Here is a 14359-nt window from a genome sequence, read left to right as displayed (position 1 = left end):
ATTGTAAATAAAAGGTGCCAAAGGTTGCATTAATAAAACTTAAATGGCTTTTTATGACTGCAGCACTCATTCTGATATGAGGTCATGCAAACACAGAAAAGGCACATACAGTAATTCGTTGTGACAGAGTAAAAGTGTTTTGCCTTGTTTAGGTTTTAATTCACAATAAACTCTCCTGACATACTTTGCTTACAAGTGGTGGAAAGGGCACAGAAAATGTCATTTTTTAAATTACATTTAATCTGTATAAGCAACAAAACCTTCAGCTTTGTTTATGAAAATGACCACTGGATGAGAACGAACTGCAAGGGCATTAACTATGGACAGTTTGATGTTGAAATAGCACTTTCCAGTATTCAAATGTAGCACACAGAAAAAAAAACAGCCATGGAATTAACATTCCACCATCAAACAGACAACAACAGAAGCCACCAGCGTCCAAAATGTCACGGATGACTGAGAACCGACTGGAAACTCTGTGAGGGGTGGTACTCTTGGCAGCTGTCACATATAAACACTGCAGAAAATACAGCCAGTGTGTTCTGCTGGGGTGAGATGACCGTCGTAGTGTTTTCACACACGCACTGCAACTGTGAACTTATCTAGACATTACCCAGAGGAGCTGTGTTTTGGAATTCAAATGTCTGAATCAGTTGGACAGGACATTAAACAGACTTAACCCTGCCAGCTTCCTGCCAGCTTCCTTGGACTTGTACAAAGTCCATGTAATGTTCAATTGAGTCGATGTGTGAATAGAACAGGTCATTGTCTGGAAAAATCACAGCAAGCAAATGGGCGTGTTGAGAAAGTTTTTATCCTGCCTCCTGCAAGCTCTACCCAGGTGCCACACCTCACCTAAACCAAATGGGTTATTTCCTGTAGGTGAGAAAGCATCTGACACAGACAATCTCCAGTTGTGTGCTATATGTGTGAATATTATCCAGAGTTCATATGTGAAAATGGCTTAACAGATGACAGACAGAGCAGCTGTCACGGCTAAACTGAACAAACAGGCTGTGAGGTGTTTGCATGGATGTAGAAGTAAAGGTAAATGGGGGTGTTTGGGGGTGCTGTGTGCTCCCTGGGAGTTTTATGTTTGAGCTCATCCTTCTCAGTCCTGCATAAGTTTGCGTTTGACAGTTGAACTTTCAGATGAGAGGTGAACAAAAAGCGCTCCAGCAGCAGTCCTTGCCCTCAGCTCATACATGTCATAGTCATGGGCCCACTCTACATTTCCCCAGCGTCGAATCTGTGAGGAAGAATAAACATGTTAGAGAAATAAACAGAGAATAATCAATGACTGTCAGCGATATGAACAAACTGCAACACTGAAGGTGCTACATGCAGCAATACAAGATCGCAACTTCATTACCACTGGCAAAGACATTAGTAGAATTTCTGTAAATAAACAAAACCAGGGCTCAGAGCTAAGTCAGCCTCTACACTGCCTTGTACACTGTGTGCTACCAGGTTTGCTATCATGTGAAACACAATATAAACACAAGGGGGTGCTGTTTGTCTAGAGAACATGAAGCTAATTTTTTTCTGGCAATAAAAGATGTAGGACACAGTGACACTAAAAAAAACATTAGCTGAATAAGCAAAGCTTCCCTTTGTAAAAAGAGGTTATACAAAACAACAAAAATTAAAAAAAGAGGTAACCAAAAAAGTTGGGAAAATTCCGGGTGGCAAACACTCTCTCTTACCTGGTATTCCTCCTCCAGTCTGGAGAGCAGCACAGCCTGTTCCACGCTCAGATGTCTGTCAATCATCCCCATCGCCAGAACAACAGACTTCAGCTGGGTGATCACATACTCAAGCCCTGCACAGGAGGAACCATATTACTGCACAGCTCTGCCCTACTGATGCTACAGTGTATTACAACACTGTTTACCCAAGCAATAGGAGTAGGTATTACAAATATTGCACTCATCACTCCCTTGCCCTTTTTTAGTTGGACAATTTAGTTACAACTCAATCCAATCAAAAAAATGCTTATATACAGAATGTACATATAATCTCATCATTAGAGTAGGTATGATCAATTTTATCAGCAGCACATATATCAAATCAAAATCAAGCCCTGTTTCAAAAGAGTACCTCATCATTAAAAGTGCTCATAAAGGATCAGTTTAGAAATATTTCACCTGTCAGAGACCAAAAGTTGTAAGAATTCAGGTGTTGCCGGAACGTTTCTTTGGTTGCCTCTGGGATCTCAGGACCCAAAATACTGGATGAGGAGCCAATAGTGACATTGTATCTGCAGTTGAGTTGTGGGGGATAAAAACAATTAGGAAAGAGCTAGGTATAGTAGCTTAATTTACCAGTGATGTATTTGTGGGTTTAATGTCAGTCTATGTGCTTTGACTATGACAAAAACTAATGCTGCTGTTACCTGTTTTCAATCCAGTGCAGCACAGGATCCCACTCATTCTTCTGTAGCTCAACCAAAGCATGGGGCTCATCTACTCTGTAACTACACAGAACATAAACACCAGTAACATTTAAAGCCACATCTGCAAGCAACTCACCCTTAACAATCTCTTTATTAATATATATAAATACTGAGAATATTTATTTATATTCTCAACACTTTTAATATGTATCCTGTCATTGTGCTGATCTGTATTTTGTAGTCATTAAATGCACCAATGTGTAAACACTGGTTATACTGACTTAAAATCCCTAATAAGAGAGTGCCGTTAGAAATGAGCTCTGGTTATACATGGATTGTAGAACAGCAAATAAATTTTGCTGTTATTAATTAATAGCAACAATATAGCCAAGTTTTAAATGTTGTTAATATAAATAAAGGTTATTATAATTCTTAAAAAAAAACAAAATACAGTAAAATAAGTGGTATACCAGACAGTGTCAGTCTCCAGGAACTTCAGAGCAGCACTGATCATTTGGTCCTTGTTACGTTGAGTGGGATTGTCCAGAGCTGTGTTGCAGAGTGTAGTCTGCAGGGAGAGTTCACAGTTTACCTTTACTTTAGCGACGTGGAAAACTGAAAACATGGCAAAATGATTACTCGCAATATTTTTTTTTCCTGAAGATCAGCAGCTCAGAGAAAATTCTATATTTCTTTCTGTCTCACACACATCAAATCAAGGCCTCTCAGTTTTTCTGGTCCCAAATCCTCACAACACCCAACCAATTTGCTACAGATATGATACACTATTGTGAATTTTTATTTTAGAGCATGAAGTTAACTCAAAATGTATTAAATATCTGTATTTCATATTCAGATAGAAATATACATATGACATAAGTTTTAAAACTTTATCATTACGTGGCCTTTGCTGGCTGATGTAGCGTCACTGCTCGTTTTCCTTGAAGCTGAACAAGTCAGATATTATAAAAACATGAAAATGAAAAACCCCATTCAATCCCCAGGTCAAAGGCTGTACCAGGTGCATAGTGTAGAACTTGAGTGTGTCTTGCTGAGCATCCCACTCGGTTGCCACGGCAATGGCCAGGGCTTCATTTGGCACAGTGAACAGCTTCCCTCCAGGAGTTTTCAGTTTCCTTCTGTCTAGGTTTATCTCATATAGACCACCTACGTAACACAAGTATGGAGAATTATGGCTACATCAAAAACACTGCATGCTCTTTTAAAATACATCTGACACTGAAAGTGAGTATTCTCAAACTCACAGAATTTATACACTTGGCCTATTATTAATGATATCTGACACTTACCTTCACCTTGGGATATGCTGACATCCTGATAAAATCTCTTTCTCTCTGCTAAAATCAGAAAACACCACATTAGTCATACAAATGCCCTGCTGCTGCAGACAGATTGACGATTTATCCACATTGTTTGTTTATCTTACCTGCTGCGGCTGTGGAGTATTTCAAAGCAAACAGGGAGTGCTGACTTCTTGGGTACACTTTACTGAGAGAAAGGGCATTTCCAAAGTGACTCTGAAGTTTAACAAGGCTCCTAAACATTGTGGCAGTTAGGTGAAGACGTGATGTTTTGAATGAAAGCTAGCTTAGGAGACAGCAGACACGACAGGCTCTTTCTGACTGCAGTTCGTTAGTTAATTAAATGCAACATTTTTATACGAGTGGCTGTTTTTCGTGTTAGCAGAAGTTCTTGTTTATACAGCTCTGGCTAACTGAATAAAGTCACTAACACATTTCTTCCTCAGCGTTCAAAAGCACGCGTCTGACCTTCTACGCTTGACAGATAGCGTCGAAACTGTTCCTAACAGTTGGGAAATGTAGTCTTTTAAGTGCTTCTACTTGCGCTTACAAAACAGGAAAAGACTACACTCAAATACTCCCACAAAGCCTTCCGCAAGTCCCACCAATGAGCGTTGAAGATCTTTGCACGGTGGACTCAGATGTCCAATGAGAGGGATGGATACTGCTGCCTACGTCGCGCGTCGAAGTCCACTTACTTTTCTGGGAGCTTGGTGCCTGGTAAACTACACCACAGAGGAATAAGTGGGGGTTTGAACGTTGGTGGGGCCTCACCAGTCCTCCTCCACCTCTTCATAGACGCCGACAGAGTCCATCGTCCCGACGGCCAGTGACCGCGGTCGGTGCCCAGTCAGCGAAGCGGGAGCCATGCCTGTCCCCGCTGGATACCTTAGCGACTCCCCCGCCGCGGCCTTCGCATCCTCGGCCTCGCTTATCCCGCCACCTCCGATAAACACTCAGCAGCCCGGTGTTGTCACCTCGCTGCTGTACAGCGGCTCCAAGTTCAGGGGCCACCAGAAGAGCAAAGGGAACTCTTACGACGTGGAGGTTGTTTTGCAGGTGGGGCTGTGAAGTGGATAGTTCATTATTCGGGGGAGCTGTCAGGGGTATTTGGTGATCTGTCAACCGGGCGGTGTGATGACTGACAGATGAAAATCAATGGGCCCTGGCTTGTCGTTGACTAACTGGTCTAGCTAGCTGTGGATGTAGCGGTGCCTGTGATTATTAGCTATCAGCACCTTTAAACTACAAATAAACATTCAATTCAGTGTTATTATAATAAAATGCATCCCAATAAAGATTTGATTTTACTGGGGCTCCCCCACGTAGCAAGACTCTCACAAGCAGGCATGTTAATGGCTGTTTTGTGGGAGAGGATATTGATACAAATCAATTGAATTAATATTCGTTTCATTAAAGCATATCACAGCATCCCTGCCCAATTGTCATTTGAACCTTTGAAGCAGTAGCTACCTGATACAGAAATGAATTAACATTCTCTGCTGTCTATTGGGTTTTCTTTTCAAGCATGTCACCATGGAGGATTCCTACTTGTGTGGCTACCTGAAGATAAAAGGACTGACCGAGGTGAGAGGAGTAATTCTCTTTATTAAGCCACAAACATAAATAATTTAAGCTGTGTCTGGCCACTGCTCATTGTTTTCTTTTCAAGACACTGGTACAGTCTGGCTCCAGTCGTCCTCACTCGGTATTGTGTAATTTACAGTGTAGAGGATGCCGTGTTAAACTCTACATCAGATCCAAGCACATTACATCTGCCTCACAGACTGTTGAGTTGTTAATGCAGAGTTTAAGTCTATTACATTCGACTACGCAATCTCTAAAGAAGTAAATCAGAGTCAACTCAAACTCTTTCTACTCTCACCCCACAATGTTACTATTTCCCATTATGTACAATATCATAAAGATCCCACAATATGATTTATTGGTAAATAATAAACCCTAAATATCAGCGTAAATATTCCTAGGTAAGTATTCCTTTTCATCCAGTCAGTTTACTTTGTTCTGCTGTAATTGAACATTGAATCGTCAGTCTTGCAATTAGCGCTGGCTGTTTCATTCTTTCACCTACAAAGAGAGGAATAGACAATGGTATCTGACACGTTGGCTGCACCAGAGCTTAGACAAGAACAAAACAAAACATTCCTGTTTGTTTTTTTGTTGCGTTCACTCTCGCAGGAATACCCAACTCTGACCACGTTCTTCGCTGGAGAGATCATCAGCAGAAAGCGGCCATTTCTCACCCGGAAATGGGATGCAGATGAAGATGTGGATCGTAAACACTGGGTAAGGTGAAAACTTAATTCATAATCTCTACACGGGCTCCACGCCCTCTGTAGTCAGCTGGTTTATTGTGACATGATCAATTTGCATTTTGTGTGAAGGGCAAGTTCCAGGCCTTCTACCAGTACGCAAAGACATTCAACTCTGATGATTTCGACTATGAGGATCTGAAGAACTCAGACTATATTTTCATGAGGTGGAAGGTAAGGTGCTGTCTAAATTGAGCTTGACCATATGTTGTAGCAAGTCACCTCTGAACTGCAGCAGCTGCTGATTCTCACCCCGTGTGCCCCCCCCCCAGGAGCAGTTTCTGGTCCCAGACCACACAATCAAAGACATCAGCGGAGCTTCCTTTGCTGGATTTTATTACATCTGCTTCCAGAAATCCACAGCAACGATCGAGGGCTACTACTACCACAGGAGCTCTGAATGGTAAGGCAGCACCACACTCGTTACTGTGAGCTGAAGCTCAGAAATTTGGGGAAAGGAAAAGGAAAGTTTGGCTGGATCAAATCTCAGAGCAGCTGGGAAAATCTGGATGGGAGAAGTCATTAACGGACTCACTATTCAGCTTTCTGCAGCTTCTGTCAGGTTGCCCTGGGATCTACTCCAATGATTAGTAGATGAATGTGGTTTTTCCAAACAACTGCGAGTGACTTTTTATGGACGAAGCAGAACAATCACACCCACATTTTGTGTTTGCATTTGATTTATGTGGCCCTACTGCTCGGTTATAAGCAAACAGAGGCCGGTTTGTACTCCATCTTCAGTTTTCATTTTTATTTGACATTCTTTCAACTCCCTCTGCACATAATGGTTTAGCTATTGCTGTAAAAACTCTCTGATTTCAATCCACCTGGTGTTTTTATTCCCTGCTCTGACCAAACACTTTGAAGCAGTTGAGTTTCTTTATCTGACCGCAGGAATACCTTTCTGTTATGGCATTTTTCCAAACTGGAAAATGGTAAACAGCGAGCTGTTATGTCATATTTATTGCGAAGACTGAAAATAGTACTAACAGCAACATGAATGCTGCTATGGACTCATGAGCAGCTTGTTTATAGAATCGGCTCTTGGCTCTTTGCTGCTGTTTACCACTTCTGGTGTGAACCCTGCAAACAACACATGAAGGCAACGCTGAATATGAGCATCACTGCAGACTTTGGTTTGCCCTCAGTGCATCTTGCTCCTCATGCTTTTATAAACCATTGATTATGTGAAAAAAAATGCATTTGCACAAAGCTGAAAACTTTTTTTTGTAGCAAGTGAATTTATCTTTTTGAGATACCTGATTTTCACAGTATAATTGTGATTATACATAATGAGTTCTTGATAAAGTTGCCCTATCCTTCTAACATATGCTGTGTTGTTACCCCTGCAGGTACCAGTCTCTAAACCTCACCCACGTCCCCGAGCACAGCGCAGCCATCTATGAGTTCCGGTGACCCCGGTCGGCATCGTGGGCATCTTTTTTTTTTTTTTTTTTTTTTTGTGATGGACAAAGACTTGAGGCAAAGCAGAGGTCTGCGGATGCTACTGAGGAAAAGGAGAACAAACTCTTACATGTTCTCAATAAGTGGATGGACAGCTGATTGATCAGTGGACGGGACAGGACAAATGAATGTATGTGTGGATGAGACGAGAAGACAGAGCCGTTGCGCTCCCTGGCTGGAGCTTGTAAAGTTAGAACCAGCAGCAGAGACTGGGTGTGGTTCATACCGTGTACCCTTTTCTTCATTTGTTTTAATGTCTGGTTTAAAAAACAAAAAAAACAAAAACGCTTGGCACAGTATCTCGAGACACTTTATAAGCTGAGTTGGGAATTCCCCCTCTTGTTTTGCGACTAGAAACGTTTCCAGCTTTTCATCCAGCCGATGCTGAATGAGCTACATAAATATATTTGACTACCGTTGGACAAGGATTCCTCCGAGGAGTCTGCTCCTATAAACACAGTCTTTAAAGAAGTAAATCACCACGTCTGTCCGTGTGGAAGAAGAGCAAGGGAGAGGTTTTGGTTTGTGATTAGAGCTCTTCAGGTTGTAGGATTGGAGCTTTAATCAGCCCATAAGCTAGAATAACAGTATTTTTTTGTAAAGCTAAGCTGGTTCTTTGTTCGTCTGCCAAGAGAAAGGACGCAGAGTGGCACTTTTAAAGGCTGCAATGAGAGTGATACACAAAACCAACTTCCCCCCTGTGTTCATAAAACTGCTTGGGAGATTATTATCACATGTGATTGCTGTGGATCTTGTTCTATTTGAGTTACATTTGCACAAAGATGACTATATGTTAATAATAATGCTTGTAGTCAGGATTTTACACTCACATGCCCCAGCACACAAGCTTCAGAATGGCAGGTCTAAGTTGTTTTTTTTTTTTTGACTGTTTTTTTAAAGGGTTTGGAGCCAAAACAATCACATAAAAGTATTCAGCAAGAGTATTTTTTACCCTGCACTCTGCATTAAACAAAGAGCTTTTTAACTCCTTATGTGTCATTTTAAATTAAGATCCCCACTACCCCGACATTTATGTCTCCTCGACTATGCAACGCTTTCAACATAGCACTCTCCAACATAAAACCTTCAGTTTCCAGAGACAAAATTTTATTCTATCCTCATAGTATATGAAAAAAAAAATTCTATCTTCCTTGAAAAAAGTATTTTTGTTAAATTGCCTATGAAAAAACATCTCCTCCCTGATCATGTTCCCTTTCCATGTGATGGTGCCATCTTTTTAAAGCTTATCAGAGTTGTACTATAACAGATCAGAAGTGTGTTTGTTTGAGACTAAGCCTGGATTTGATTGACCGTGTGACTGTAAAGAATGGATTGTGGATTTGAAAAAAAAAAAAAAAATCATATCAAAAACTCTTCACTGTGTCTTGACTGGCTGATATAGCACATGACCTGAATATCTGATGAATATTTTCACATTTTATACCACACCTTGCATTAATTATCACATAATTTTCTTATTTCAAGACTAAAACAAAACAGATGCTGTACTTGCATGCTGAAAGAGAGGGATCAATGCTGCTCTTGACCAAACATATGAATAGAAACCTGACTGACAGACACTTTTTGCCCTGTGCTGCCCTCTGGTGTGTGGAAACACACCAGAGGGCAGCCACAGACAAAAAATAACTAGAATTCACCACAGACAAAAAAATAACTAGAATTCTTATTATGTCTTTTTAAAGCAGTTAGTTAGTTGTTCAAAAGTATGAGGAATTACTTAGACTGGTAGCTTAGTCATTTCCGCCCAGCGGGTGCAGAAATATGGAAGAGCAGGACACTGAAGACGTCATCACCCACTTGAGGAAAGCTGAAAAAAATAGAATAAGAGTGAAGCAGCCTTGTGAGGCTGCACTTAGACTCAGTTCTGCTTTGAGCTAAATGCTAATGTCAATGTGCTGACACTCTCAAAATGACACTCTTAACATGTTGATACTAAGCAGATAAAATTGTCACCAAACACGAAGTACAGCTGTACGGCAGCTGTTGGGAATGTCATTCGTTTTGCAGGCACTTAGTTAAAAAAAAAGTATTGGACAAACTGAACTTTAGAGTTAAGGAATTACCGAAGTCCCTACACTTTGTCCTGAGGGGGACGTGAGTGTGTGTAGCAGATTTCATGGCAATCCATCCAACAGCTGCTGAGACATTTCACTCAAAGCCACAACTGTCAACCTCAAGGTGGCACCAGAGGAAAAGTCAGGGGATCTCCACAGTCATTAGGAGTCATCCTACAGGCATGTTGGATATCTGTGCTCAATTTCATGACAATCTGTATAATGGTTGCAGAGAGTAGTTGACTATGTACCTGTTTATTTTTTTTTTGTTCTTTTTTTTGTAAAAATTACCAGTAAAGACATCCTCTCTTTAATCTCAGTCACTTTAAGAAAGAATAAGAAAACAATTGTCTTGAGGTGCTGCATTCCATGCGCATTATCAGTTACACATATGGTTTTCAAACATTTGAAAAGTATTCATGTGTTACCTGCAGGCCTAAAATGTTGCAGCATAACTCAGACTGGAATGAGGATCAGTTTCAGGTAAGCACCTTCCTGTAATAACTCTTGTCTATAAAGAAATGCTTTCAGAAGTTTCCAGCAACAGGAGAAGTGAAAGTGTCAGACAGACCTTTAAGTATAAAAAGACAACATTTTTTGGATTGGCGAGAAATTGACAAAGTAATTGCAATTTGGCCTGAGGTTGACAGGAGGAGCAGGTCCTTCTTGTTGCCTTTATGAACAGGGTTTGTCCTCCGTACAGTCCAGATTCAAGGACATTGCTCGCCAACCTGCGCTTGGCTTTATATTATTTGACTTGGCTTAGCTTTTTAAACCGAGGTCACACAGGTGTACCTGGGAATAATAAAAGCTGACTTGGCAGAAAAATGTAGATACAGTGCAAACATTCTGGTACAGTATCAGTGCAGGCAGCCAGTAGAAATACACAAGATACACAAACACAAGATTTGGCTTTGGCCCATGCTTTATCTGCTTACTTACTTAAAATAACCTGATTTTATTCAGCCATTGTACTGGTTTCAAGTCAGTTAAGTGTCAGCTAAAGGCTTAAAGAGGTTACTTTACCTGGGATCAATCAGCAGGTGCACAAGCCATAAATCAAGGAACAAGATACCAGTTCCCGTAAGCTAGATGAATATTGAATGATACTGTCTGTGTAACCACAAGTGACACTACAAGTCTTTGTGAATGTGCCTACGTTGTGTGTGTGTCTGTGTGTAGGTGTGTGTGTGGTTACAGTACAGCTGATGCTCCTTTGCTTCCACCAAGTCATCAAAAATGTCCATGCATCTGGCACCGCCACAGTCCTGCCGGCAAACACACCAGCTCTATAATACTGTTACTCTTGGCAGAGAGACTGACACTTCCTTTCCAGAAGTGTCACTAACAATAGACAAAGATGAGGAGGAACAAAAGACTATGGTTGTTTCATCACTGGGAAGGTATTTCTGAAATGCAGCGGCACGGTGTTCCTGATAATAGGCAACCGCACTGTCAATTAGTGTCTCTCAGTGTCTACAAGGCTGTCTTTCATCAGCTCTGAAATTCCCAAAGCCAAAATCGGTAGCTGCTAGTTGGGTTTTATAGTTGAAATTTATTCTGGTTGTGTTTTGACATCAGCATCAGGGTGTTTATAATCCATTACTGATAAGACCTTTGAAATTACTAAACAATTCAATGCCTGAAAAGTAGAAGAAAAAAAAATATACACAGTATATAAAGTCACAATAACACCTGCAGAGAAAGTTCATAAGACCAACTACTACTCCTGGGTGGTTGCAGTTTACAGATTTCCAAACCAAATTAAGGTGTAGTCACAGATGGATGAGTGAGATGTTGTCATTACAGTGGCACTTGTTACACCCAAAAGGAAGAACTTGAAAAAAAAAACATGAACAATCAGATGTGCAAAGAGTAGAATGAAGAGTTCATAAAAAAAGATAAACAAAACATGCTGGACATGTGCAGCAACTGTGAATCACAGGAGTAATTTTAGCACTGCCTATTATTTTTTGGGTGACTCATGGTCCTCAATGGGTGTATCAGGTACATACAATACAAATAAATTTGACCTAAGGTGTTGTTGTACGCGTGTGTGTGTGTGGTCCAAACAGTGATTTCCTAGCAACAGCTATAGAATTACAATCTGGTTTGTTTACTACTGCGCAACTTCCGTCTACCTGTGATAAAAAAATTTTTTTTTAGAAACTTCTCAGAAGCTCTTATCCTCTGACTCCACCTTCTTCTGCTCATGATTCAGACCACTGGACAAAGCTTTGGCCACGTCTTCAAGAAGGATGCCGGAAAGGAATTCTCATTGATAAAAAAGTGAATGTTTAACAGCATCATCAACAGCAGTTTTCCCTGTATTTTGCAAGACCTTTGGTGCGATATCCACATCCGCAGCTTCCTCGTAGGGCAGATTTTAAAAGCATAAATATTTTCATAGGTCAGGATAATTTTGGTATAAATACTACCATGATGGCAGAAATCCAAGATATGGGTCACACACACTTCTTGGCTAGAGGCTAGACCATCACTGTCTGTTTTATCCAGTGTTTCTGCAAAAATGAGCAACTAAGCAGCCCACATGGTCCTGTGTTTGATGTAAGTCCAAGCAGTTGAAAGCAAATATGAACTTTGAACCATGAAAAGATCCATTAACATTCTTACACCTTTTCATGCAGCACGCTTGTTACCTGGTGAATTTGGCAGCGTTTGTCAGGGGCCGTGCTACAAACCACAAACCGTGCTTCCTGTCACATCCTCACCTGGTGTGTGGTCTGCGTTTTTTTCACTTCTCTGTTTTCCCTAATCTCAAAGAGCGGCCGTTTGATTAGCTCTCATCAAAGAAATACACTCAAATGCATGCATCACTTGCCAGTATACGATTAAGCATGAAAGACTAATGACCTTCTTCCTTATTACAAAAAAGGAAAGAAGTTTAGCTTCCTTTTCCTTGTATGTAACTAGAGTCACTTTTAATTAACATGGACAACCTGATTTGTGATGTTTGACATGTATTCACTCTCATACACTCACAGAAATGCAAAGGAATCTGTCAAATCCATTTTTGTTTGTTAGATTTTTTGGTGTGTTGTTGTTGTTGTTTTCAGTCAGTAAATTTTGCCTGCATGAAAAAAGCCATATTCCCGTAAATGTTCAGTGGAGATGAAGAAAGAAAATGAAAGATAAAGCATGAGCCATGCACCTGGATAATTTCTCTGACATTTCAAGTTTCAAGGTAGCCCAAACAAAGAGATGATTGTGAAGCCAGTCCAAATCAAACAAAATGATGTTGTGTGGCGCTATGTGGAAAATCCTGGTGATTTTTTTTTTTTTTTTTCACAGACATGCACTGTCTTTTTGACAGAAGGAGACATTAATCTCGGGTAGATCCACCGCCTAGCTAAATTCTGAACTGATCCTCACAGAGACTCATGAAAATCTTATTATATATGAGCCTACAAATGATCTCCATAAGTCCTCTGTGTTGATGGGCTGAGGAATGCGTGCACACAAATTACAGAGGAAACTCATTTCAGGATCTTTGAATAGTAAAAGTAAATCTTCTTCTCATTTTTTACACTTTACTGTTGGATAAATAATCTTGTGTCTTTTTGTAAACAAGGGTAACTTTTTTTTTTGTTTTGTTTCGTTTAAGCTCAATGACAAATTGTGCAAGAAATGTTAGAATCATTTGCTGTGTGTCAACATGGTGAATTTCAACATCATCTACTGTTTATTGTTCTGAAGAGACATCATGTCCCCTGTGGAGTCAGTGTGAAGACATCTGTGAAAAATCAGGGCAGGTCAAATGAAATGAAATGAAGTGAGTGAGCATTCTGTTTGATACCATGTTCAGTTTCCCATTTGTTTGGGGTCTCAGAGCACCATGTGTAATGCTGGATGTATTAAAACAAGATAGTGAATATGAGGCAACACTATAAATATTTTTTCTCTCTACAGGATTAAATACAACCTAATAAATACCATGTTAATATCCATATTACTACAGCTGTTTACAGCAGGGATCAGCTGATCGACCTCAAGCCGGCTTTTTCATTGACTAGGCGAGAGGATATCCCTGCCGAAATTTGGCGAAAGACACACCGGGGATGCAGAGGAAACAAAAAGTTACGGAGGAAGAGGGAGGCTCTGAAACATCAAAGGAGAAGTTTTAAGCCTTGTCTCCCCTCGATCATCATGGGGAACGTGAGATCCCTCGCAAATAAGATGGACGAGCTGATGGCGCTGGCCCAGAGTCAGAGGGAGTATCGTGAGTGTAGTTTGATGTGCTTCACTGAGACATGGCTGCACCAGGATGTTCCCGATGACAACGCTACCATCAGGGGCTTCCACACGGTCCGTGCCGACAGAGACTGCGTCAGGAGCGGTAAGCGCAAAGGAGGAGGGCTTGCCGTTCTGGTTAATAATCGGTGGTGTAACCCCGCTCACATCACCGTGAAGGAGCGCATCTGTGGCCCGGATGTTGAACTGTGTGCTGTCGGACTTCGTCCATATTATCTGCCCAGGGAGTTTTCTCATGTTATCATGGTGGTAGTTTATGTTCCCCCCTCTGCAAACCCAAATACTGCGTGTGATGTCATTCACTCTGCAATAGCCCGGTTACAGACTCAGCACCCGAGTGCATTCATTGCTATCTCGGGTGACTTCAACCATGTTAATCTGGACTCCACACTTCCCACTTTCACACAGTTTGTGAACTGTCCTACCAGGGAAGGAAGAACAATAGACCTGCTGTATGCTAATGTTAAAGATGCTTACAGCTCTTCCCCCCTCCCCCCA

At 41.0% G+C, this 14359-nt stretch overlaps 2 protein-coding genes across 2 annotated transcripts; one reads left to right on the top strand and one right to left on the bottom strand.

Moving 5' to 3' along the window:
* Window positions 1-106: 106 nt before the first annotated feature.
* atpaf2 (ATP synthase mitochondrial F1 complex assembly factor 2) lies at window positions 107-4230 on the bottom strand. Its single transcript, XM_041066430.1, has 8 exons — window positions 3843-4230; window positions 3706-3753; window positions 3414-3562; window positions 2866-2963; window positions 2396-2476; window positions 2148-2260; window positions 1707-1822; window positions 107-1249 (listed from the first exon to the last, which is right to left on the bottom strand). Exons 1-8 carry the CDS (start codon window positions 3958-3960, stop codon window positions 1112-1114), a joined length of 861 nt encoding a protein of 286 aa, XP_040922364.1. The 5' UTR covers window positions 3961-4230; the 3' UTR covers window positions 107-1111.
* A 149-nt stretch (window positions 4231-4379) lies between these two features.
* LOC121175787 (glucose-induced degradation protein 4 homolog) lies at window positions 4380-8712 on the top strand. Its single transcript, XM_041029625.1, has 6 exons — window positions 4380-4776; window positions 5245-5304; window positions 5917-6024; window positions 6123-6224; window positions 6323-6453; window positions 7403-8712. The coding sequence occupies exons 1-6, from the start codon at window positions 4585-4587 to the stop codon at window positions 7464-7466; spliced, it is 657 nt and encodes a 218-aa protein (XP_040885559.1). The 5' UTR covers window positions 4380-4584; the 3' UTR covers window positions 7467-8712.
* The last annotated feature ends 5647 nt before the right edge of the window (window positions 8713-14359 follow it).

The sequence above is a fragment of the Toxotes jaculatrix genome, chromosome 21, assembly GCF_017976425.1.
Source record: "Toxotes jaculatrix isolate fToxJac2 chromosome 21, fToxJac2.pri, whole genome shotgun sequence".
Taxonomy (NCBI): Eukaryota; Metazoa; Chordata; class Actinopteri; family Toxotidae; genus Toxotes; species Toxotes jaculatrix.
Note: the sequence above shows the minus strand (reverse complement) of the source record. Positions and strands in the feature narration are given on the sequence as shown.